At 37.2% G+C, this 23,190-nt stretch overlaps 5 protein-coding genes, 1 non-coding gene and 2 pseudogenes across 12 annotated transcripts; 4 read left to right on the top strand and 4 right to left on the bottom strand.

Annotated features, from left to right (window-relative positions):
- Positions 1 to 584: 584 nt before the first annotated feature.
- LOC104762308 (mitochondrial import inner membrane translocase subunit PAM16 like 1) lies at positions 585 to 1,983 on the bottom strand. The gene is made up of 5 exons (XM_010485569.3): positions 1,898 to 1,983; positions 1,737 to 1,790; positions 1,403 to 1,490; positions 1,130 to 1,263; positions 585 to 1,007 (listed from the first exon to the last, which is right to left on the bottom strand). The coding sequence occupies exons 2-5, from the start codon at positions 1,737 to 1,739 to the stop codon at positions 888 to 890; spliced, it is 345 nt and encodes a 114-aa protein (XP_010483871.1). The 5' UTR covers positions 1,740 to 1,790; positions 1,898 to 1,983; the 3' UTR covers positions 585 to 887.
- On the bottom strand, positions 1,923 to 6,033 carry LOC109124977 (protein LEAFY-like). Of its 5 annotated transcripts, none has more exons than XM_087499962.1 (6): positions 5,400 to 6,033; positions 4,538 to 4,947; positions 3,931 to 4,005; positions 2,737 to 3,363; positions 2,401 to 2,645; positions 1,923 to 2,083 (listed from the first exon to the last, which is right to left on the bottom strand). In XM_087499962.1, exons 1-6 carry the CDS (start codon positions 5,854 to 5,856, stop codon positions 2,029 to 2,031), a joined length of 1,869 nt encoding a protein of 622 aa, XP_087356088.1. In that variant the 5' UTR covers positions 5,857 to 6,033; the 3' UTR covers positions 1,923 to 2,028. The 5 variants fall into 5 exon arrangements, with proteins under 5 accessions (XP_087356088.1, XP_087356089.1, XP_087356092.1 ...); XM_087499963.1 differs by having other exon boundaries at positions 4,538 to 4,935; XM_087499964.1 differs by having other exon boundaries at positions 2,066 to 2,221.
- A 1,844-nt stretch (positions 6,034 to 7,877) lies between these two features.
- Positions 7,878 to 10,800, top strand: LOC147923151 (putative beta-1,4-xylosyltransferase IRX10L). Its single transcript, XM_087499975.1, has 4 exons — positions 7,878 to 8,427; positions 8,878 to 9,266; positions 9,757 to 9,998; positions 10,165 to 10,800. The coding sequence occupies exons 1-4, from the start codon at positions 8,322 to 8,324 to the stop codon at positions 10,676 to 10,678; spliced, it is 1,251 nt and encodes a 416-aa protein (XP_087356101.1). The 5' UTR covers positions 7,878 to 8,321; the 3' UTR covers positions 10,679 to 10,800.
- Positions 10,801 to 10,879: 79 nt separating this feature from the next.
- On the bottom strand, positions 10,880 to 10,964 carry TRNAY-GUA (transfer RNA tyrosine (anticodon GUA)). Its single transcript is given in 2 exon segments — positions 10,880 to 10,915; positions 10,928 to 10,964. It is a non-coding gene; the product is annotated as a tRNA-Tyr (tRNA).
- Positions 10,965 to 11,037: 73 nt separating this feature from the next.
- On the bottom strand, positions 11,038 to 12,679 carry LOC147923149 (short-chain dehydrogenase/reductase 2-like). The gene is made up of 4 exons (XM_087499977.1): positions 12,466 to 12,679; positions 11,942 to 12,206; positions 11,638 to 11,832; positions 11,038 to 11,545 (listed from the first exon to the last, which is right to left on the bottom strand). The coding sequence occupies exons 1-4, from the start codon at positions 12,555 to 12,557 to the stop codon at positions 11,147 to 11,149; spliced, it is 951 nt and encodes a 316-aa protein (XP_087356103.1). The 5' UTR covers positions 12,558 to 12,679; the 3' UTR covers positions 11,038 to 11,146.
- A 757-nt stretch (positions 12,680 to 13,436) lies between these two features.
- Positions 13,437 to 15,942, top strand: LOC104762299 (uncharacterized). The gene is made up of 5 exons (XM_087499971.1): positions 13,437 to 13,751; positions 14,033 to 14,936; positions 15,023 to 15,172; positions 15,259 to 15,510; positions 15,623 to 15,942. Exons 2-5 carry the CDS (start codon positions 14,043 to 14,045, stop codon positions 15,752 to 15,754), a joined length of 1,428 nt encoding a protein of 475 aa, XP_087356097.1. The 5' UTR covers positions 13,437 to 13,751; positions 14,033 to 14,042; the 3' UTR covers positions 15,755 to 15,942.
- Positions 15,943 to 17,184: 1,242 nt separating this feature from the next.
- On the top strand, positions 17,185 to 19,200 carry LOC147923148 (uncharacterized; annotated as a pseudogene). Its single transcript, XR_015589267.1, has 4 exons — positions 17,185 to 18,219; positions 18,303 to 18,452; positions 18,538 to 18,789; positions 18,924 to 19,200. The product of XR_015589267.1 is annotated as an uncharacterized LOC147923148 (transcript).
- Positions 19,201 to 20,226: 1,026 nt separating this feature from the next.
- On the top strand, positions 20,227 to 22,889 carry LOC104762301 (uncharacterized; annotated as a pseudogene). Its single transcript, XR_015589268.1, has 5 exons — positions 20,227 to 20,367; positions 20,989 to 21,886; positions 21,972 to 22,122; positions 22,207 to 22,458; positions 22,580 to 22,889. The product of XR_015589268.1 is annotated as an uncharacterized LOC104762301 (transcript).
- Positions 22,890 to 23,190: the final 301 nt, after the last annotated feature.

The following is a 23,190-nucleotide window of genomic DNA, read 5'->3' as shown; positions in this document are numbered from 1 at the left end:
CTAATACCATCGATGCAATTCATATGTTCACATCAAACACTTTAATTATTTTAGTTGACTTTATAAGTGTTTACAAAATCAGTAATTAGTTTAGGGTGTGAATCACAATATTCGGTGGCCGACTTGTTCGCTAGTAACATCCGAACATCAAATTATAATAGAAGGCTTTCTCTCTTAAATCTTAATCTTTGATTCGGTTGTGTAATTTGTACTATGATCCCAAAAAAAAAACCTATACTATTCGCATTCGGAGCGGCTTAGACGCGCAATAGACACCGCCGCAACTTTGCTAAGCAATCTCAAAGCCACTTGGAGTCTTTGGCTTGGACTTCAAAGTCTTGTGTCAGACCACTTGGTTTTGTTTTACTACCCTAGTGCAACTCTATCATTTTAGTTGACTATCAACATAAAATCTAAAGTATTCAACAAAATACATTGTGTATTTTGTTGCGTGATTAATTGAAATATAATTCATAAAGATACCGCACCGATCTATATACTTCATCATAATTCATAAAGTTGCGTAATTAATTGAAAAATAATCAACGATAAATTGGTTAGGAATGTGATTTATCTACGTGCGATTCTGTTGGTTATATTTGGCATTAGAATAGACAGATTTTTCAATCTCAGATAATTCAACGAGCATACCTAAGAACAATAAAGTCAACTGAAAAAAAAAAAAAAAAAAAAAGACTTTAACAACGGCCGGTGAGTCGGTAACTGTCCGCACTCCGGCCACACCGACTTCCTCTCATTTCAAACTTTGCGGCTTTCTCCACCGTCTTCTCACTTAGATTTCAAAACTTCTCGATCTAATACTTAAAAAAACTTGTATCAAAAGATATATATATTCCTGATTTTGCTTCAAAAGTTTTATTACTTGATCATGCGCTTGTTTTAGTATTCTGGTATGCAGTCTCTAAGCATTCCTTAGCTCTATGGACCTTTGATTGGAGATAGAAGCTTCCGTTCTGCGCATTGCGTTCGAACAATGTGTCGTATTTCTACAAAAAAAAAACATAACACAATCTTAATAAGAAAAAGGGTTATTTTTGTTTATCGTTTCAATTAGCAGATAGAAACTGTGAAACCCCCTATTCGTATATGGTGAAGCGCAAAGACAAACCTTAAGAACCTCTTCCCAAGATGATTTCTCAGTTACACCAAGAATCTCTCTAGCTTCTAGTTCACTTAATATCCCTCTGCTCCCTCTCTTCAAATTTTGAGCTGCTTCATGCGCAACCCCGGATCTTGATGCATCTGTAACCATTCCAAACAGTGTTTATCAACCATTCTAAACACAGACACTCACACAAAGAACGAATCTTTGATAAATTCATTCTTGTCCATAAACAAAAGAAAAATCAGAGCAGAAGAACATTGTAATTAAAAGACATACTTGCAAGTGCCTGACGATATGCCTGAGCACAAGCCCTACCTATGATTGTAGAGCCCATCACAATCACACTCGCCAAAATTCTTGCAGCCTGCACACAAAGTATTCATAAAAAATTTCAATTTAACGTAATCAGTCATTGAGAATATAGTTTCTTGCAGCCTCCACACAAATTTAAGAAAACTGTTGAAACATACACAGCTCAATAGGATCTCTCAAAAGTAATCAAGGTCACGGCGATGCCACGATTTTATTATTTGTGTTGATTTCACTATTAACCTTGCCGGTAATAAAACTTTGAAACAAAAGAAATAATCGGTCGGGAGATTACACATACCATCGTTAGAGATTAATCAGACCGATGATTGGAGACTTCGACAGATGTAAATACCTGACAATGTAAGTACGGTATAATATTTCTCGTAACAGAATGGAGAAAAAACACACAACGTAGAAATCGAAACAGAGACAAGTCGTAATCGACCTTGAGAACCTTACCCGGAGAACAAGAGACGGTAATAAGTTTCTTTTTTTTGGTATCGGAATCGAGGAATTTAGGGATATGACGACCACGATAAACCACCTAGTTCTTCGTTCTGTGACGGAGGCGGAGGGAGAAACTAGGTGTTTCAGGTGGTATCATCAATGAAGAACCCTAACCGACGTCGGAAGGTAAATTTGGGCCTACATTTAAAACTTAGGCCCACTTTAATAAAAACGTGGATATTGGGGTGCACAATCCCCTACTTTTTCAATAAATTCTTTTTTTGTCCCGAACTTTTATGATTTGAAGTTTATAAGCTTTGATACATAATTTGGTCACTGCGAAATTCACATCACGGTTTATCAACAACTTGATCTTCTCAAGAAATACCAAAGCTAATCAAAGTGTAACTAATGACATTAAAAAAAAGAGTAGTTCTAAGGATTCTAAGTAATAAAGAAGCATATTGTGGATAGATTCTGATGCAATGCGTGAGACTTGTGCTTACTTTACTTACCTCCAGGTTACTGTTCTAGCAGAAGGTGACAAACCAAGTGGGATCAAAGAATCAGGACGGGCTTTTTGAGAATTTAACCTTGTACTTCGGCGAATATACACCAATGGCTTCTGCTTTGTGTCTGCTTGTCTGATAAGCTCTTTAGGTCCCATTGGACTCTCTGGTTCTTGTTGCTTTCTCCTTTTGCTCAGTAGTTCCCACAGTAGTTTCTCTTCGTGTTCTCTGCCTCCCTCTGTGCCAATACGCTACATGGACAAAAGGATGAAAAAAGCAAACCTTTTAGTGTTGTTAATCATTTGAGCTTTCCACAAACAATACTCATTCTCGAAAATTTACCTTGCCGGTAATAGAATGTTCAGCTTGTTTCTTATTCTGACTCGAGGGTAGAAGAAATTTGGCAGATGTTGTCATTCTCTGAACATGATCTTCAGCTTTTTTCAGCTTTAGTAAAGACTCGATCTTCGTCTCTTCTGCAAGTCTAATCCTTTCTCTAGCATCTTTCAGCTCTCTCCTTGTATCTGCATTTGCTCTCTCCATCTCATTCACTACATTCATCAGTTCCACACAAGGGCCAAGCTTTAATTCAGCTGCCAAATTGCCTACGTACTTGGTCATCGGGTGACACATATTCTTTGCTAAAGCCTGCATAAGATCATTGACACCAGTATCTACAGAACCAAGCACCTCATTGATGTTATTAAATAGGACACGAAGGAGCTTCACAGTGACAGGGAAAGTGTCGTGGTTTTTGCTGTGAACCGAGCTTAGGTAATAAAGAGATTTCTGGATGAAATCTTGGAAGAAGGTTCTGCGATCGTCAACCATCTGCAGAATCTCTTCCTGATGTGAATTCACTTGTGTTTCAATTTGCCTCAGCATATGGATTAACTGTCTCAGTTGCCCCTTATGTTTGTGCAAGATCTCTTTTCCCGCTGATTCGACTTTAGCAGCATAGTTTTCTTCCTACAGAATCACAATACCACACATGAACATCTGAGGAACAAACCCACTTGGGTTAGAGAAGCTGCATCTCACAACTCTAACGATTTGTTCACATTCAATTTTATAGCAGAACAAGGCAAACAGTTATAAGGAATCACCAGAATGAAACTTGACTAGACATATTACAGTTTCATAATCATATTGATTGGTTCTCTTAGGGTTCTCTCTATAGCAGAACTACGCATACATATATGAGGAATCTTCAGAACAAAACTCGACTAGACACATTACAGTACAGTCTTCAAAAGCATATCAATTGGTTTGCATTCAATATCTAGCAGAATAAGTTAGGCATACTATATAAACAATCAACAAAGTGAAGATTGTCTAGACAAGTTACAGTTTCAGACTCAAATTGCTTTACTAGCATTTCCATCTATAGCAAGAAATAGGCACACGTATATAAAGCATCACCAGAATGAAACTTGACTAGACACATTACAGATTCAGAATCATATTAATTGGTTCACATTCAACATATATCAGAACTAGGCATACAGATGTTATAAAAATCATGATGTATACTACCTTTGAACTGAGAATTTGATTGTTCAGATCACCAGACGGTGTTCCATTTTGGGCAGTATCCATATGATATCTTCCCTGGTGAAATTAGAGTAATGATCTGAAAATTTCCATAAATATTATATAGAAACAAATATCCCTATTAATTGTCGAACAGTCCTATACGTATGTGTGTGAATGCATGCAGAAATTGTATGTAACGAATGAGGATATCGTATCTAACAATCTCATGTCGTTTTAGCCAAAAACAACAGAGTCCTTTCCCTAACTCGACACGTCTTCGTACGGTTTACTGTCAAAATTTTAAATTGCAATCTAACTAATATTTATTCTGAAGACATGATGTAACAAAAAAGAAAAACAAAATATCAGAACCTATAAATCTATGCCAGACATAGCAAAATTAAAAAAAAAAAAAAAAAAAAAAATTAAAAATCCTGAATCGTGACTTGTCAAACTTACTTTTAGAACAGCTGTCCATGATTATAGCTATAGTTTCCCTACCATACCCCATTAATTTCGACACAATTTTTATTTTGTTTTTTTCTCACAAAGTAAATGAACGGTTAGGATTAGATCATGGAAGATAAAAAAAGGAATCGAAAGATACCTTGGTGGGGCATTTCTCGCCACGGTCTTTAGCAATGGTCTGAACCTGAAGAAGGAACTCACGGCATTGTTCGTACAAGTGGAACAGATAATCTAAACCGTTCTTTTTGCCACGTGCCACTTCCCCAGGCTCCGTCACGATAAACGGATGCTCCCTCTGTCTCTCCGTCCCCAACCCACCACTACTACCTCCTCCTACTCCGTTACCGTTATCCATCCCGTCGTCATCCTCACCTTCGTTGCCGTCATCGTCGGTTTCAACTGATGCCACCATTGGTTTCTTTCTCCTTCTTTGCGGTTGCAGTTTCTTCATCTTTCCTTGACCTGCCTCCCAATAACCGCCGTTATTTCCCGCCGCATCTGTCTGGTCTTGCTGCTGCACCGGTTCCTCTGATAACCCTGTCCAATCATCTACATATATAACTTGTCATTATAACATTATTTTAATCAAGTTTATGCGTATACTCTTTGAGTTTCCTACTATACACGATACTAATCCTCGTACTTCTTGCACTAGGTCTAATCAATTATAACCAGACTACCACTTCATACACACTAGCTCTAAATAGTGCTAACAATTATGCAGTTTTTATTTATCGTTAGACATACATTAATACATATATGATATATGTGTAGAATTTGAAGTTGTACTCGAGAGCCTCAAAACAATATCTGTATTTTGTATCAGAAGCTTAATCATAAAATTATGTAGATCACAACTATCATCCAAAAATATCGTTGCTGATGTGTTTTTGGGAAGATTCACAAATCTGTTTCTACTAGTCACGTGAACATAGATATATAGAACAGTATTATATATATCAAACGTGCGATATTTTTATATGTATTCAATATCACTGTACCTTCTTGGGAGAGGGCATCAAGAGCATGATGAGTACCGGAATCACCTGCGGCGGAGAGTAGCAAGTGACGGCGTCTAGAAGATTCCTCCTCTTCCTCTTCTTGCAATCGTCTCCGTTCAGCTCTTACGGCAGCTTTGATACCGTACCGTTCACCAACGAGAAGCTCCCACCTAAAGATATGAGAGAGACTATTCATCATCTCCTCAAGCTCCTCGTCCTTCATACCAACAAGCGTGCTCGCCGTAAAACCCAACTCTGCTATCTTCGCCGCCGTGTAGAAACGTATACCGTAAGCACCAAACAGCCCCTCTAAGCCACCGAGTCGCATCCCAAAAGCCGCCGTCTGAGGTGTTGGCGGCTGTTGCTGCAGCGGAGGAGGAACCGGAGATGGTGCTGGAACCATTGCTCTCGTTGGGTTCCACCGGAATAAGCTACTCGTGAAACCTTCAGGATCCATAGTCTCTTTCTCTCTCTCTCTATCACTCACTCTCTTTTTTTTTTCTTTTCTTTCTTCTCTCTCTTTCTTTACTCTGTTTGAGCTGATTGCTTTATTGTAAAAATGACCAGTCGAGCAACTTCTACATATACAGCAGTAAAGAATCTAAAAAATAAATACTAGGTTTTTGTATATTCTTTTTTATATCGTTGTTTTTGCAATAAAGCATTTATGTAAAGATATGTGTCTTGCTGGGAAATTGACAGTTGGGACTTAACAAGTCAAACTTTTTCCTTTCATCGACATTCTTCTTCTTCTCTGCTCTGATTATGACCATTCGTAATTTGACACGTAAGAATATAAAATGATTAGGGTTTCTACTGTGATGATCCTCTCCTCTGTCTACTGTTTTTTGTTTATATATTCAAATCATCCGCATCTTTGTTTGTAGTTGTGCATATAGTTTCCAACTACTCAAAAAATATGATATATATATAAACCAAAATTTGGCAATATTATATTGTGTATGTGTAAGTTATATAGTAGAATACGTAACATTTAATTAAACTTGTATTACGTATACTAACACTGTCTAGCTATATATATTGACAAGATACCACACAATTCCCCTTGTGGATCATTCAGATACTTTGAATGAATCCGTTATCCATATAGTACGTCTTATCCACAAGTTACAATTTTTTGCGATAAGAGTAATTTTTGCATGATAAGAACTATCAGCACTGTCTCGTGACTATTCACTGAGATTTTTAATTTATAGCAACAAAAAAAAATTGACATTATATAAATAAAATAGTTATTTTTAGATAGTGGGTTATCATTGACATTATATAAATAAAATAGTTATTTTAAATTGTTTATCATTGCAAATTATAATTTTGAAAAAATATATATGATTTTCTTAATACAAAGAAAAGTTTTATATGTGTTTTAAAAATACAAACATTGATTTTTGGATGGTGGGTTTTTTTTATAGTAAATAACAGTTACATTGTATTTTAAAAAACCTGATTTTCTTATATACAAAAAATGTGTTTTAGCCTTTTAGGGCATATATAGGGGTAATTACAAATTACGGAGATGACAACACGTAGAGGATCGTAGAAGAGATGAGACCCAAAGTTTGTGGGATTAGATGATAGACTGGAAACACACCTGACCCCTCTCCCGTTTGGAATTTGCACTTAGCATTTACTAATATATTTTATGTTTCTCATAACGCAAATAAATAAAAGGATTCATTTATTGTAACGAAAAAGGTTACATTTATTATAGCAGAAAATTATTTACAAAAGTGAGAAAACCTGGATAAATGAACTTTTAATGCCAACAATTATATCATACTACAATAATGTATATTTGGAAAATGGAACTGGGAATAGGATTGGACATTGATTGCGTAACTTTGGGAAATAAACAGTGAACACAAAGAATAGTGTTTTAAAAAAAAAACATAGGAAAATTAGCCGAGAATAAAAAAACTTTAGTGTTGGAAAGTTAGCCAATGAGGAAACGACAGGTCAAATCGGAGTTCTGAGAAACTGCTCAGTCTGTGTAGTTTTTGTATTTGACTGTCTCACTCTCCTCAGTTTCCTCTCTTACCTTTTCTTTTTTGTCCTTTCTCTCTCTCTCTCATTTCCTTTTTTTTATTAAATCTTTTAACATTATTACTACGTATAATAATAAGTAAAGTACATTGTATTATAATAATATCATCACCATCATCATTGCGAGTTGCGACTTGTGGTACTCTTAAAATACTGTTCTCACCACTGTTATTTAACTGTTGGAGTTTTAGAATCCTGAAAAGATTGAATAATACTCCTAACGCCCCCTATTACCACCCTATTCTCTCAGTATCACTACTTTCATACGATTTTTCTTTTTTAGTGGATATTATTAAAATTAATAAACAAATTTGTTAGCAAAACAAAACAAACTGTAAAATTTTACCTTTGGGCCGTTTTATTAATGGGCTTACCTTTACACAGTTTTTATCTCGGCCAGTCCATTACGTCGTTATTATATAAATAATAATATTTTTAAAGTGACTGACGTGGACTGATCATCTCACCCCCAACGACTTCTCTCTCTCTCTCTTTGGCGAAATTGGGATCCCACCCAAACGACGTCGTATTGGCCGTAGACGAATCTCACGTCCTTTCTTCTTCTTCTCCCTTTTCTTACTCGTTTCTACGCATCTTCTTCAAAAATGAGAATCGTTGTTCTCTCGCTGTCAACTCTGGGCGTGATCTAGCTAAAATCGGTTGGCGAATTTTATATCTCTATTCCAGTTTCCAAGTCTCAATCTCGGCCGTCAACTCTTTTCTTAGCAACTAATTTTTTTTTTTCTGACATTTCAACTGTTTCCGCCGATCTTTATATACTTTATATGTTTTCCTTCCGATAATCTGGGATTTTGAAAGATCTTAGGTGCTTCTTGGGGAGAAGCAAGAGATAGAAAAATGAAGCTATCGAGCTTGGTTTTGATCTTCATTGTTTGTAACCTCACTTTCTCGACGATTTCTGCTTTCCGTCTGAGTCGTAGTCAACCAACTGAGCGAATTTCAGGTGATTTCTAGCTTCCTATCCGTGCAGAGAAGCTCAATCTATGGATTCTAGTGATTGATTTCTTGGTTTTTGTTACTTGGATTCAGCTCTTTTACTTGGAGTTCTAGGGATTCTCAGTATGTGAGTTTGTGTGGTCATTAGTTAGTTTGTTAATCGAAATGAAGACTAGGGTTCCTTCCTTTTAGTAGAGGTTATCTATGGTTGATTCTAATTGAATCTGGGGAACAATGTAAAATAAGATGAATTATTGATTTGTAATTTTCTTATGGCCAATTAAAGCAAGATTCATGCCTCAATTAGCCGAATCATTATCTTGTTTTTGAGCTTTTACTTTGATTTTGCATTATTTTCCAGTTTTGTATAGTTGAGAGCTATTATACAGTTTAGTCATTGCTTGTGGATTCAGTGTTTTGATGTTCAAGCAGAATCATGTGAAATTTTGAATTATAGGTAGTGCTGGTGATGTGTTGGAAGATGATCCTGTGGGAAGACTGAAAGTCTTTGTTTATGAGCTTCCGAGTAAATACAATAAGAAGATACTTCAGAAAGACCCGAGATGTCTTAACCACATGTTTGCTGCTGAGATATATATGCAGCGGTTTCTTTTGTCTAGCCCAGTTCGAACACTTAATCCCGAGGAAGCTGATTGGTTCTACGTTCCTGTCTACACCACTTGTGATCTCACTCCTAATGGGCTTCCTCTCCCTTTTAAATCTCCACGAATGATGAGAAGTGCCATTCAGCTCATTGCTTCAAATTGGCCTTACTGGAATCGCACTGAAGGAGCTGACCACTTCTTTGTCGTGCCTCATGACTTTGGAGCCTGTTTCCATTATCAAGTAAACAAAATATCTCTCTTTTACTTCCTATCCTAAATTCTTAATTTGGCTTTTGCTTTATCAATGCCTCTACACTATTGGTTGTGTGCCAATGTTGAACTTGCTCTCTGAATTGTTTCCAGTCCTGCAACTTGTGAGTTGATCACTGTTCCATACAACATCTTAACTGAATTCTTAGTCATGTCAACAAATTCCGATGCATTTCTGTTTGTGTTTGAGAAATCCATGCTGAGTCCTCGGGTTAAGTTGTGCACTTGTTTCATCATGTTCTCACGTATAGTTCCTCCTGGACTAAACTAGGAACCAAAAGTCTATAACTAGTGTTCAGTAGATCTTAATGCCTTCATACTCATAGTCATAGTGACAATTAACTTGCAAAGCGTTTCTGATGCAGCAGAAATAGTTATACTGAGCAGTGATACAAATATTTGTACCTGCAATGTTGCTAACCTGTCTTAAGTAATATCTTGTTTGTGCTTGACTGTGGCAGGAAGAGAAGGCAATAGGAAGAGGAATACTAACCTTGCTTCAACGAGCTACACTGGTGCAGACATTTGGTCAAAGGAATCATGTTTGCTTGAAAGAGGGTTCAATCACTGTTCCTCCGTATGCTCCACCACAGAAGATGCAGTCACACTTAATTCCTGAGAAAACTCCTCGATCCATCTTTGTTTATTTCAGAGGATTGTTTTATGATGTGGGAAATGATCCTGAGGGTGGCTACTATGCGAGGTAACATTTTCTTATTAGAATGCTTAGCTATATTTTAAAAGAATTACATAAATCACATTAAACAGTTGATAATTGCTTTACTGATTTGGAATTGTGGATATAGAACTTAACACCCACGTACTGCTCCTATAATCAGTAATGATGTTTTGGTTTTCAATGGGCACAGGGGCGCACGAGCAGCTGTATGGGAAAACTTCAAAGACAATCCGCTGTTCGACATCTCAACAGAGCACCCAACAACATATTATGAGGACATGCAGAGAGCAATCTTCTGCTTATGCCCGCTTGGATGGGCCCCATGGAGTCCAAGACTGGTGGAAGCCGTGATCTTTGGTTGCATCCCTGTGATAATAGCAGACGACATTGTGTTACCTTTTGCAGATGCGATACCTTGGGAAGATATTGGCGTGTTTGTGGATGAGAAGGATGTTCCTTACTTGGACACAATACTCACATCGATCCCACCAGAGGTTATACTGAGAAAACAGAGGTTGTTGGCAAACCCATCGATGAAACAGGCGATGTTGTTCCCGCAACCGGCTCAACCAGGGGATGCGTTTCATCAAGTGTTGAATGGGTTGGCTCGTAAGCTGCCGCATGAGAGGAGTGTGTATCTGAGACCAGGTGAGAAGCTGTTAAACTGGACAGCAGGACCGGTCGCTGATCTGAAACCTTGGTAAGGACCAGTGTTGGAATTTGTTTCTATTGGTTGGTTGGTTTTGTTTCTTCTTATGTCTGTATTTTGTAGATTCAGAACCTTTTTTTTGTCATATCGTTTTAAAATTTTACCATTCGAGTTAAAGTGGGAAGTGGGAACTGATAGGAACATAGGGGTAAAACGGTCAACTACTGACATTATGAGGAAAAATAAAATTTTAAAATCCGACCTGCCGGAATCGAACCAGCGACCTAAAGATTGTCTGCTAACACTACAGTCTTCCGCTCTACCAACTGAGCTAAGGTCGGTTGCTGATTATAACTAAAGACTATAAACATTTAATCTAAACATGTCTTAATTAGTTGTGACAAATCACACTAGTGTCGTATAAACGCTTAACTCTTATCAACTTAGACCTGTTTAGATTGATGTTCCAAAACCTTTGACACTAAACGAAAGCAACAGAATATATTTCCAACTTTCAACAACCTCAGAAGTTGATCTCACGTCTCTCAGCAAAGAATTTTCCAGTCACCGCCTCTTCGGAAAGAACTAGGCTAAGCCAAACTCCGGTATCAGCTGCATCTTCAGGTGGCATATTTCCAACGTAGCCAGTCATCGCAGTCTTCACCCAACCAGGACAAAAGCTGTTAACATAAATCTTCTCTTCCTCTCCTCTTCTTGAAAGTTCTTTTGCCAAAAGTCTTGTGTAAGCATTCACGGCAAGCTTAGACATGGAGTAGTCGGTGAATGTCTGAGGCCACCCTCCTGATTCCCAAGTTCCCTCTTTTACTTGGTTGATGAAGTCAGAGACAGTTCTGTCTATAAGTTCCTCGGTCAGCAAATCCGGATTGCTTAGCTGATCTCTCAACTCTACATTTGCAAGTCTCTGCAATTCGTACGGATCATTTAATGGCATGAGCTTTACAAGATTTTCCCCTAACAAAAATTTTAAGGATTAACAGTGAAAGAGTTACTTACATTACGTCTTCCGTTAACTCTACCTAGACGAGAACTAACGTTAACAATACGAGCGCCATGAGGAGATGGTCTCATCAATGGTATCATAGCTTTCGTCATGTTTTTGGTTCCTAAGTAGTTAGTAGATATAACTGTCTCAGCAAATTCAACAGAATTATCTGAACCAAGATTGTAGTTGACACCTGCATTGTTCACCTGAAACATACAGTAACACAAAACAAAAAAATGTGTATAAATCAATCAAAGGTAAACAGACAAATTACTCTCTACGATATAACGAACGAATCGATAAAGAGGATCTTACGAGGATATCTAAACGTCCAAATGTTTGCTTAATCCAGCAACCAAACTCTCTAATGGACGAAGCGTCCGTGACATCAAGCTGATGAAAATCAATCTTGAGACCTTGTTCTTGGTCCCTCAAGGATTTAACTGCTTCAAGGCCAGCATCCACGTTTCTGGCTGTAAGAATAACAGTCAATCCATGACCTGCAAGCTGCCTTGCAATCTCAAGTCCAATTCCACGGTTTGAACCGGTCACCACTGCTACATTTTCACAAGACCACCACCTAAAAATCTCACAAGTCAAAAATCAAGAAGAGGGCTTCAAAGGCATAGACTTTAATTTCAGTTTCTCCAAAGTACTGGTTTAATTTAAACCCAAATACCAAGAATCCTAATTCAATCTGCTCATCTCCAAATCAAGAAAAATAGAAACTTAAACTCATCAAACAATGCTGTGAGCCTGAGATTATCGCAGAGTAAGTAAATGACGATACAAAGCAGCCGAAGGATTGGAGAAATTAGGTTGGATTATTCATTCATTACCTGGTGTGGTCAGAGTAAGGTATCGTTCGAAGGAGAGAGATCTCCTGCATCCTCTTCTCTCTTCTTTCCCGCGCTTTCTCCTTGTTCGTCATCGTCTTACTTACTCCGTCGCTCTCGTCCGTCCCTGGTGACCTTCTTAGTCGTGCCCGTAGGGAAATCAAATTTCGTCATAAGGACCTTCAACTTTTATCAATACCCCATATTAGCCCAAAAACTCTTGGGTTGTCCAACTCTAACCAAAATCCAATGTTATACAGGCAAAGATTTTAAATACTTTACTCAAAATAAAGTGTTATTGGTTCTTATATTTATAATCTCTTCATTAAAAGAGTTGTAAATCATTAGTTATCATATTTAAAAAAGAGATTCTCACAAATAACACCAAAATATTTTTTTTTTCAAACTTAGCATAGCATCTCTAAAATTCTAAAAATAGTATTATATTTCAAAATTAATCGTTTAAAATTAAATCCTAAATTCAAAATATTAAACCCTACCTCCTCAAAACTATATTTTAAATGTGAAATTGAGAACTCAAACCTAAAAACAAAATTCTAAAAATTAATTTTAAATATTGTAATTTGTTAAATAATGTTATTTTTAGAAATTATGAAATATATTTTATAGTTGTCCATAAAAATTGTTTTAGTTATATTTTAGGATATTTCTCTATTTTTATAATGTATATATACTCTATACTAAAAGAGTTTTAAATCAAGTGTTATCCTTGTTTTGTAGATTTTCACAAATTTTTTCAATTACTTGAAAATATTTCAATTGACTTTTAAACTGATCCATATGTATAGCAATCCAAAAACAACTTTGCCAACTTGAGATTTCACAATTCTATTTTTTTTTTTGTTTTTTTTACTTTCACATCAACAAAGACATACACGTACGTGAGTAACGTTACGTCTTTATTTTCTTAGCTATCTTAAATTAGATTTCCGTCTCTCCTTCATTTTGAGACTAAGTTAAGTAATTATGTTGATTTTTATTGTGGGTTACTGGGTTTGATGTAAGAGAGATTACTCTAACCGGGTTACTGATGAAGAGGAAAAATGAAAACCGGATTTGTGACGACAGTGAGGACGTCAATGTTTTACACGCGTCAGGTATATAAGGAAGCTCGCGTCGTTTACGTCTCTGCGCTTATGGGGCACACCACAACTAATCGTAATTCCAACAAGACATGATAAATAGAGAGATAACCTCGAATTGCACTTTATTCATTCCTAAAGCGGGAAAACGTCAATCATCTCTGTTTTATCCGAATTCTTACCCACGTAAACCTCTCGCTCTCTCTCTCTTTTATCTATGTCATCTTTGTTTCTTTTGTGTTTTGATTTCGCAATTGAAGCTTGGTTTTGTGTCATGATAGTTACGAGTAGATACGTTTAGTCTTCTGGTTAAGTTAGGGTTCAAGTGGTTTTGATATTTTGATGCCAATCAAAATCAAACGAAGTTAGGTTTAGAGTGTTTTGAGATACTTTAATCCCACGTTTATGATTTTTATCAGCTAAATCACGTTACTACTTACCTCTCTTTTTATATGATCTTGAAACAGGGGAGATAATATGGCTCGTTACCACAAGAGATCGTTAATCTTGTTCTTAGCTCTTGCTCTGCTCGCATCATCGAGCCAAGGCTTTCTACGGACCGAGAATAAGATAAAATCTGCAGTCTTTTTATCACCAAAACTGGTGATGAATCCTGGATCAGTTTCAAATGCTTACTTATACGACATCGATTTCCCAAGAGGGCATATCGGCCTCAAAAGTTTCGATGCTGAAGTAGTTGATGAAGCTGGCAACCCCGTCCCTCTACATGAGACATATCTCCACCACTGGGTTGTCAAACCTTACTATGCGCGTAAAGGCTCTTCTACGCTTCCACAGCAAGAAATGTTTAGGAATCAGGGAGTTTCAAGTCAAGATCCCGGAAGCAATCTTGATTCAAGATCGTCGGATTTTATTTTTGTAAACAACGGAGGGTTGTGCAGGAGAAGACTCAGACACTACTATGGGTTAGGATCAGAAACCCGCAAAACCTCAACGTATCTTCCTGATCCTTACGCAGTTGAAATCGATAATCCTCAGGAGAGACCTGATGGTTATGACTTAAAATGGCTTCTCAACCTTCACGCGATAGACACGAGAGGTGTGGAAGACAGGAAAGGATGCATAGAATGTGTTTGTGATCTCTATAATGTAACCGTTGATGAGTACGGTCGTGCTATAAACCCTGGATACAAAGGAGGTTTATACTGTTGCTACGATAAGACTCAATGTCTGGTGAAGAGCGGATTTGACAACGGGAAGAAAACAAGAAATCTGTATTTGAAGTATACCTTGAGATGGGTTGATTGGGACAACACGGTTTTGCCCGCTAAATTTTATATTCTCGATGTTACAGATTCTTGGAAAAAATCAGAGGGATCAACAGGAGATATCCAAGAACATAATTGCCATGTCAGTAAAAACTTTCCTATATCTGCTTAGTTCTGTTACTTCGATTTCATTGTCTAATAATTTTAGGGTCTTTTGTGCTTTTTCAGGTAGAATACGAGGTGAAACCGTGCACAACCAGTGGCGATGGATGCATTGATGTTAAGAAAAAGAGCTTAATGATGCCATTTGATGGGTATATTGTCTACGGGGTAGCTCACCAACACGCGGGAGGTATCGGTGCTGCTCTGTACCGAGAGGTAACTAAGACTGATTTAGTTTAAGCTAAACGAAAAGATAGAAAACATTTTTGTATTGAATTGATACTTTTGTGTTTGTGGATAAGAGCGGTGAAGGAATATGTACTTCGATGGCCAAGTATGGAAATGGAGTTGAACCTGGAAACGAAGCTGGTTACATTGTTGGAATGGCGTCTTGTTATCCTGCTGATCCAGTGAAAGTGAGCTATGGAGAGACATTGACTATGGAGTTTAATTACAGTAGTGCCGTTGGTCATACGGGAGTTATGGGACTCTTTTACATCCTCGTTGCGCAGCAGTTGCCTGAACCAGAGCTCTCCTTGCCTAATCTTTTTCAGGTAACTAACTACCCGGTACTCAATCTTGGGTTAAATCAAACCAGTTTCAATACATATAATGTTTGGGAGATATTGTCATACTGACGTTAATGGATATGTTACTTCCTTGTAGGCACCTGTGAGAAGCGTGAGCGTTTTAGCATACTTGGCCGTGACGGTGGTGGTGGCGGTAGTGGTTCTAATAGCCGCCGTGATATACGGGAGACAAAACCGGGAAGATGGTTACCAATCTCTTACTACTTGAATAAAAGAGTAAACCATCGCGATCGACTACATATGAAAGTGAAGTATGTTTGTATACGAAGAAATAAAATAAAAGATTATTATTTTGTTGTCATCTTCCTTTGATGTCATGTGATATTATTTCTGTAACAGTTGGAGCATATATAATGTCTCTTAAAATACAATGATATTATTTGTAATTTAGTTTAATTGTTCCTTGTTGAACTTCGCCTTTTTAAGATACGTCACCTATATATGGATATGTAGATACCTACAAAGGATCAAACATATCTTATCCTTTTCAACATCAATCTCCAGAGTTTATCTTGACATGGCAAATGAACAAACATATCTAGGCGTTTGCACTTTTAGTATATATAAAGAAACAGTAAGAATAAAAAGCACATAATTAGGCATATTAATTTGAGACAACTTACACCAACCTAACCAACAAATATACTTTTGAATTGTGGCCTAAAAATGGTTTATGTTTATTGGCTTTGGGCATTTTACCTATTTTTTCTCTAGGTCAGCACGGCTAAGTGCTAACACACGTAAATAAGAATAAGTACAACCCAACAAACCAACGTCAAAAGCCAAACTAAACCGGAGAACTGAAACAGAGGTAAAGGAGAACCAGCAACAATTAATGGTTTTCTGTTCTCACTTGGACTGGAGATTTGGACTGGAGATTTGATTGGATAAAAATATATGGGCCCTTAATTATAATGGTAACGTGGAAACTAAAAAAAAAAAAAAAAAAAGAGAAAAACGTGGAAGTAAGAACCAATCAGAATTCGACGACATATGATATTTTAATTTTCCTGTCTTTCTTTTGGTCTTTTTAATTATTATTTCGGTCGTTTATTAACCATCACATATTATAAATAAATATCTTCTGGTACGACAATAACAACTGAAAGAGGAAAATGAAACCCCGGGTCTGTGACGACGTGAGCACATGATCATTTGTTACTTGTTAGTACACGTGTTAGGTAACAGCTGATGCTCGCGTCCTTGCTTTGTGATTATTGAGCACAATTCGTAATACTCACATGATATAATAAAAATAGAAATAACTCTCGAATTCGTTGTTCTTCTTGACTTCTTCATTGGGCGAGACACTCCATTCATTGCAAGCGGGAAAGTTTTCTCTGTTTTTATCAGTTTCGTACCCAGGCACGTAAACCTCTCTTTATTTCTCATCTTTGTTTCTATCTTTGTTTCCTCTGATTGATTTCACGGTCAAGTTTTTTTGGGTTTTCGTTGGAAAGATTGTTCCGATTGGATACGTTCGAACTTTAAAAAGTCATATTATGTCTATGTCTATGTCTCTGTTTATGGATGGACTGAAACCAGGGGTTTGAATTTTGATTTTTCGTGTTCGAGTTTTGATTTTACTTCAGGATGATTTGAAATATTAGCTTCCCATTTACATGTATTTTGAGTCATAGGTTGCTGGAAGTTTTTAAATTTTGGGGTTTTATATAAGCAACCATGTATCTTCTAATTACCTTAGGGTTAGTGGTTTTGATAGTTTGATTCCTAAAAACGTTAGGTCTAGAGTTCGAGATACTTTATCAGTTTATCCAATGTTTACTTACCACAGGAGATCCCTGATCTTGTTCTTAATTCTTGCTCTGCTCGCATTAACCACATCACCGAGCCAAGGCTTTCTAGGTACCAAGAATAAGATAAAATCTGAAGTCTTTCTCTCACCAAAACTGGTGATGAGTCCTGGATCAGTTTCAAATTCTTACTTCTTCGACATGGAATTCCCAAGAGGGCATATCGGCCTCAAAGGTTTCGATGCTGAATTAGTTGACGAAACGGGCAAACCCGTCCCTCTACATGAGACATATCTCCACCATTGGAATGTCTATCCTTTCTATGCGCGTAAAGGTTCTTCTGAGCTTCCACGTCAAGAAATGTTTAAGAATCACGGGTTTTCAAGGAAAGATTCCGAAAGCAATCTTGATTCGACATCATCGGATATTATTATTGTTAAAAACGGAGGGTTGTGCATGAGTACACTCATATATTACTTTGGGTCAGCATCTGAAACCCGCCATACCTCCTCCTATATTCCTGATCCTTACGCAATTGAAATCGACAGTCCTGAGGAAAGACCTGATGGCTATGAATTCAAATGGCATCTTAACGTTCACGCAATAGACACCAGAGGTGTGGAAGACAAGAGAGGATGCTTGGAGTGTCTGTGTGATCTGTATAATGTAACTGTTAATGAGTACGGTCGTGCTTTAAGACCCTGGATACAAAGGAGGTTTAGACTGCTGCTAGGATAAGACTCAATGTCGGGTGAAAAGCGGATTTGACAATGGGGAGAAAACAAGAAATCTGTATTTGAAGTATACCTTGAGATGGGTTGATTGGGACAACACTGTTTTGCCCGCTAAAGTTTATGTTTTCGATGTTACAGATTCTTGGAAAAGATCAGTAGGAGATAGCCAAGAACATAATTGCCATGTCAGTAAGAACTTTCCTATCTGCTTAATTCTGTTACTTGGACTTCACTCTCTAATAATTTTAGGGTCTTTGTGCATTTTCAGGTGGAATACGAGGTGAAACCGTGCAAAAGCAATGCTGATGGATGCATTGATGTTAAGAAAAATAGCTTCATGATGCCATTTAGTGGGTATATTATCTACGGCGTAGCTCACCAACACGTGGGTGGTATCCGTGCTGCTCTGTACCGAGAGGTAACTAAATCTGGCTTAGTTTAAGGCTACTTCAAAAATCGAAAAGATTGAAAACATCTTTGAGACTCTTGTTTTTGTGGATCAGAACGGTGAAGGAATATGTACCTCGATGCCTAAGTATGGCAATGGAGTTGAACCTGGAAACGAAGCTGGTTACGTTGTTGGAATGACGTCTTGTTATCCTGCTGATCCAGTGAAAGTGAGCTATGGAGAGACATTGAGTTTGGAGGTTAATTACAGTAGTGCTGTTGCTCATACCGGAGTTATGGGACTCTTTTACATCCTCGTTGTTCAGCAGTTGCCTGAACCAGAGAGCTCCTTGCCTTATCTTTTTCAGGTATATATAACCCACCCGGACTCGTTACTGAATATCGGTTTACGTCAAACCGGTTTCAGTACACATACTGTTTGGGAGATATTGTGCCATGTGATTACTATACTGACGTTAGTATATACGCCACTTCCTTGTAGGCACATGCGGAAAGCGTGAGCGTTTTAGCATTTTTGGCTGTGACTGTGTTGGTGGCGGTAGTGGTTCTAATAGCCGCCGTTGTATACAGAAGACAGAACTGGGAAGATGGTTACCAATCTTTAAGTACATGAAGAAAGAGTAAAACCATGTCGACTACGAAAAAAAAACAAATAAAAGAATAGTTTGTTGTCTTGATGTTATTACTGAAACAGTTAGTACTTGGCTTTGTCAAAGACATAACATTCACACAAATAATGCAGAAACTTTTCTTAACAACTACGTACAATACAACAGAATGTTATTATTGTTGTTGTCTCAATGCAAACAAAGCAGCCGAACAATTGGAAAAATTAGGTTAAGAACAATTCATACGTACTGGCTATGGTGGTTCAGAGTAAGGGATCGTTCCGCGCTTTCTCCTTGTTCGTCATCGTCTTCTCCCTCGCTCTCGTCCGTGGTGTTTGGGTGTACCGTTTTGTCATACTCATAGTCCTGCCCGCAGAAAATCAAATTCGACATGAGGACCTTCAGCTTTTATCAATATTGCATATTAGCCCAATATCTTTTAGTAAAACTATTTAAATCCATCTAATAAAAATTTGTAAGCTTCAAATCTTTAAATTGAATAGGTTCATTGCTGTCAAAAAAAAAAAAAAAAATTGAGTAGGTTCATCGTACCCTAACCAGGTTACTCAACAACTACGTCCCATTTATTGAAATATAATTGGAATTGTGACATAAAAAAATGGATTATATGGTTAGTGGGTAAAATAAGAATAAAGTAACTACAGTACAAGTCAACACACACCAACGTCAAAGGCCAAAGTAAACCCCGAGAACTGAAACCAAAGCAGACACTAAAAACAGAACCAACAACAACACCCTATAGCAATTTGTGGTTTTCTGTTGATCAGTTGGAATTGGTAGATTTGAATTTGATTGAATAAAATGGGAAACTTGAACTTCAATGCGATGGCAACGTGGAAGTAATAATTTTATGGTCCCATTGTCTTCCGGTCCTGTATTATTATTATTATTTTCTCTCTTTTCGGTCGCCTATTAACCATCACACATTTATGGATATCTTTTGGTACGACGAGGACTGAACGAGGAAAATAAGTGAGGACGCCAGTACACGTGTATGGTAACAACAATGCTCGCGTCCTTTACGTCTATGCGCTTGCTTATGGTTATGGAGCACGTTCACATGATAAATAGAGATTATTACTCTCGAATCGTTTTCTTCTTCGTTGGATTCATTACAAGTGGGAAAGCCTTCTCTTTTCGATTCATACCCATGTAAACCTCTCTATCTCTCTTTATCTATCATCTTTGTTTTTTCTGTGATTGATTTCACAATCAAATTTTTGGGTTTTGGAATATCGAACTAAAAACCAGAAGATTGTTCCGAGGGGGTGGATACGTTCGAACTTTTTTTTTAAAGTAAGTCTTAATCATATGATGTCTAGTCTATGTATCTGTTTATGGATGATCTGAAACCAGGGGTTTAAGTTTTAGGTTTTTTTCGTGTTCGAGTTTTGATTTTACTTCAGGATGATATGAAATATATTATAGCTTCCCATTTATCTGTATTTTAGAGTCATGGGTAGCTGGAAAGTTTTTTAATTTTGGATTTATATAGATAAGTAACCATGTACTAATTAATACTTCATCCTTTACTTATTAATCCTATTTGTAGAAGAAAAAAATTGTTTCAAAAAGATGTTATTTATAAGTTACCAATGCACTTTTTAATAGTTATTGATGATGAATTGTAAATTTTAAGAAAAATAACTAAATACTATTGGTTTAGAGTTATAGAAATTTGAAATTACAAAAAACAAGACATTTATAATCAAATTTTAATATATTTTATTAATTTGTGTGAAAAATACTAAAAATATAATCAATTAGGAACATAGGAAGTAAAATCTTCTAGTTAAACTAGGGTTCAAGTGGGTTTGTTAGTTTTAGAGCTTAATATACTTTATCCCATGGCCATGGTTATGATTTTTTTTTTTTTTTAAATCTAAATCACATTCCTTAATTATGATCTTGAAACAGAGGATAATGGCTGGTTACCACATGAGATCCCTGATCTTCTTCTTAGTTCTTGCTCTGCTCGCAACAACCATATCACCGAGCCAAGGCTTTCTAGGTACCAAGAATAAGATAAAATCCGAAGTCTTTCTCTCACCAAAACTGGTGATGAGTCCTGGATCAGTTTCAAATTCTTACTTCTTCGATATGGATTTCCCAAGGGGGCATATCGGCCTCAAAAGTTTCGATGCTGAAGTAGTTGACGAAGCGGGCAAACCCGTCCCTCTACATGAGACATATCTCCATCACTGGGTTGTTGAACCTTACTATGTGCGTAAAGGTTCTTCTAAGCTTCCACAACAAGAAATGTTTAGGAATCACGGATTTTCAAGTCAAGATCCCGGAAGCAATCGTGATTCGACATCTTCGGATATTATTTTTCTAACAAACGGAGGGTTATGCATGACTACACTCAAATACTACTTTGGATCAGCATCTGAAACCCGCCATACCTCCACGCATATCCCTGATCCTTACGCGATTGAAATCGATAATCCTGAGGAAAGACCTGATGGCTATGAATTCAAGTGGCTTTTTACGTTCACGCAATAGACACGAGAGGTGTGGAAGACAGGACAGGGTGCATAGAATGTCTGTGTGATCTGTATAATGTAACCGTTGATGAGTACGGTCGTGCTATAAAGCCCGGATACAAAGGAGGGTTATACTGCTGCTACGATAAGACTCAATGTCGGGTGAAAAGTGGATTTGACAATGGGGAGAAAACAAGAAATCTGTATTTGAAGTATACCTTGAGATGGGTTGATTGGGACAACATGGTTTTGCCCGTTAAAGTTTATGTTCTCGATGTTACAGTTCTTCGAAAAGATCAATAGGAGATAGCCAAGAACATAATTGCCATGTCAGTAAGAACTTTCCTATTTGCTTAGTTCTGTTACTTCGTCTTTATTCTTTAAGAATATTAGGGTCTTTGTGTGCTTTTTCAGGTGGAATACGATGTGGAACCGTGCAAAACCAATGGCGATGGATGCATTGACGTTAAGAAAAAAGAGCTTAGTGATGCCTTTTAATGGGTATATTATCTACGGCGTAGCTCACCAACACGCGGGCGGTATCCGTGCTGCTCTGTACCGAGAGGTAACTAAATCTGATTTAGTTTAGGCGAATAACATATATCTAATACATGGATACATTTTCATTGATTTGAGACTCTTGTATCAGAACGGTGAAGGAATATGTACTTCGATGCCCAAGTATGGCAATGGAGTTGGACCTGGAAACGAATCTGGTTACGTTGTTGGAATGACGTCATGTTATCCTGCTGATCCAGTGAAAGTGAGCTATGGAGAGACACTGACTATGGAGTTTAATTACAGTAATGCCGTTGGTCATACCGGAGTTATGGGACTCTTTTACATCCTCGTTGCTCAGCAGTTGCCTGAACCAGAGAACTCCCTGCTTAATCTTTTTCAGGTAACTACCCGGTACTCAATATTGGTTGAAATCAAACTGGTTTCAATACATACATATAATGTTTGGGAGATATTGCCATGTGATTACTTTACTGACGTTAGTATATGTTACTTCCTTATAGGTACCTGCGAGAAGCGTGAGCGTTTTAGCCTTTTTGGCTCTGACGGTGTTGGTGGCGGTAGTGGTTCTAATAGCAGCTGTTATATATCGGAGACAAAACCGGGAAGATGGTTACCAATCTCTTAGTACATGAAAAAGAGTAAATTAAACCATGTCGACTACGAAAAACAAAAAAAATAAAATATTATTTTGTTGTCATCTTCCTCTTATGTGATGTTATTTCTGAAACATTTTTGTACTTGGCTTTGTCAAAGACATCACATTCACACGATATTTCATGTCTTAATTATAAAAAAAGAAAAATTTATAAATGTCAAACTAAATAATAGAATTCAACATTCTATTAGATATCCTCGTCTAACATTCTTTGGTTTAATACCCCTTCGTGGCTTCCTTATTCAACTACATTTCATTTATAAATTACAAGTTTATTTTTTGTGTCGTGTGAATGGGATTGATTATTGTTAGAATAGTCCGGCCACCTGAAAAGAAATAAAACTCTTTCGGTAATATATATCATGGATAAGAATAAGTACAATTGATACTAAAAGGAGAACCAACAACACCAATCCTATCTTTTTAAGTAACAACAACACCAATCCTATCTTTTTA

Source organism: Camelina sativa, chromosome 18 (genome assembly GCF_030686135.1).
Source record: "Camelina sativa cultivar CO46 ecotype springtype chromosome 18, ASM3068613v1".
Lineage (NCBI taxonomy): Eukaryota > Viridiplantae > Streptophyta > Magnoliopsida > Brassicales > Brassicaceae > Camelina > Camelina sativa.
Note: the sequence above shows the minus strand (reverse complement) of the source record. Positions and strands in the feature narration are given on the sequence as shown.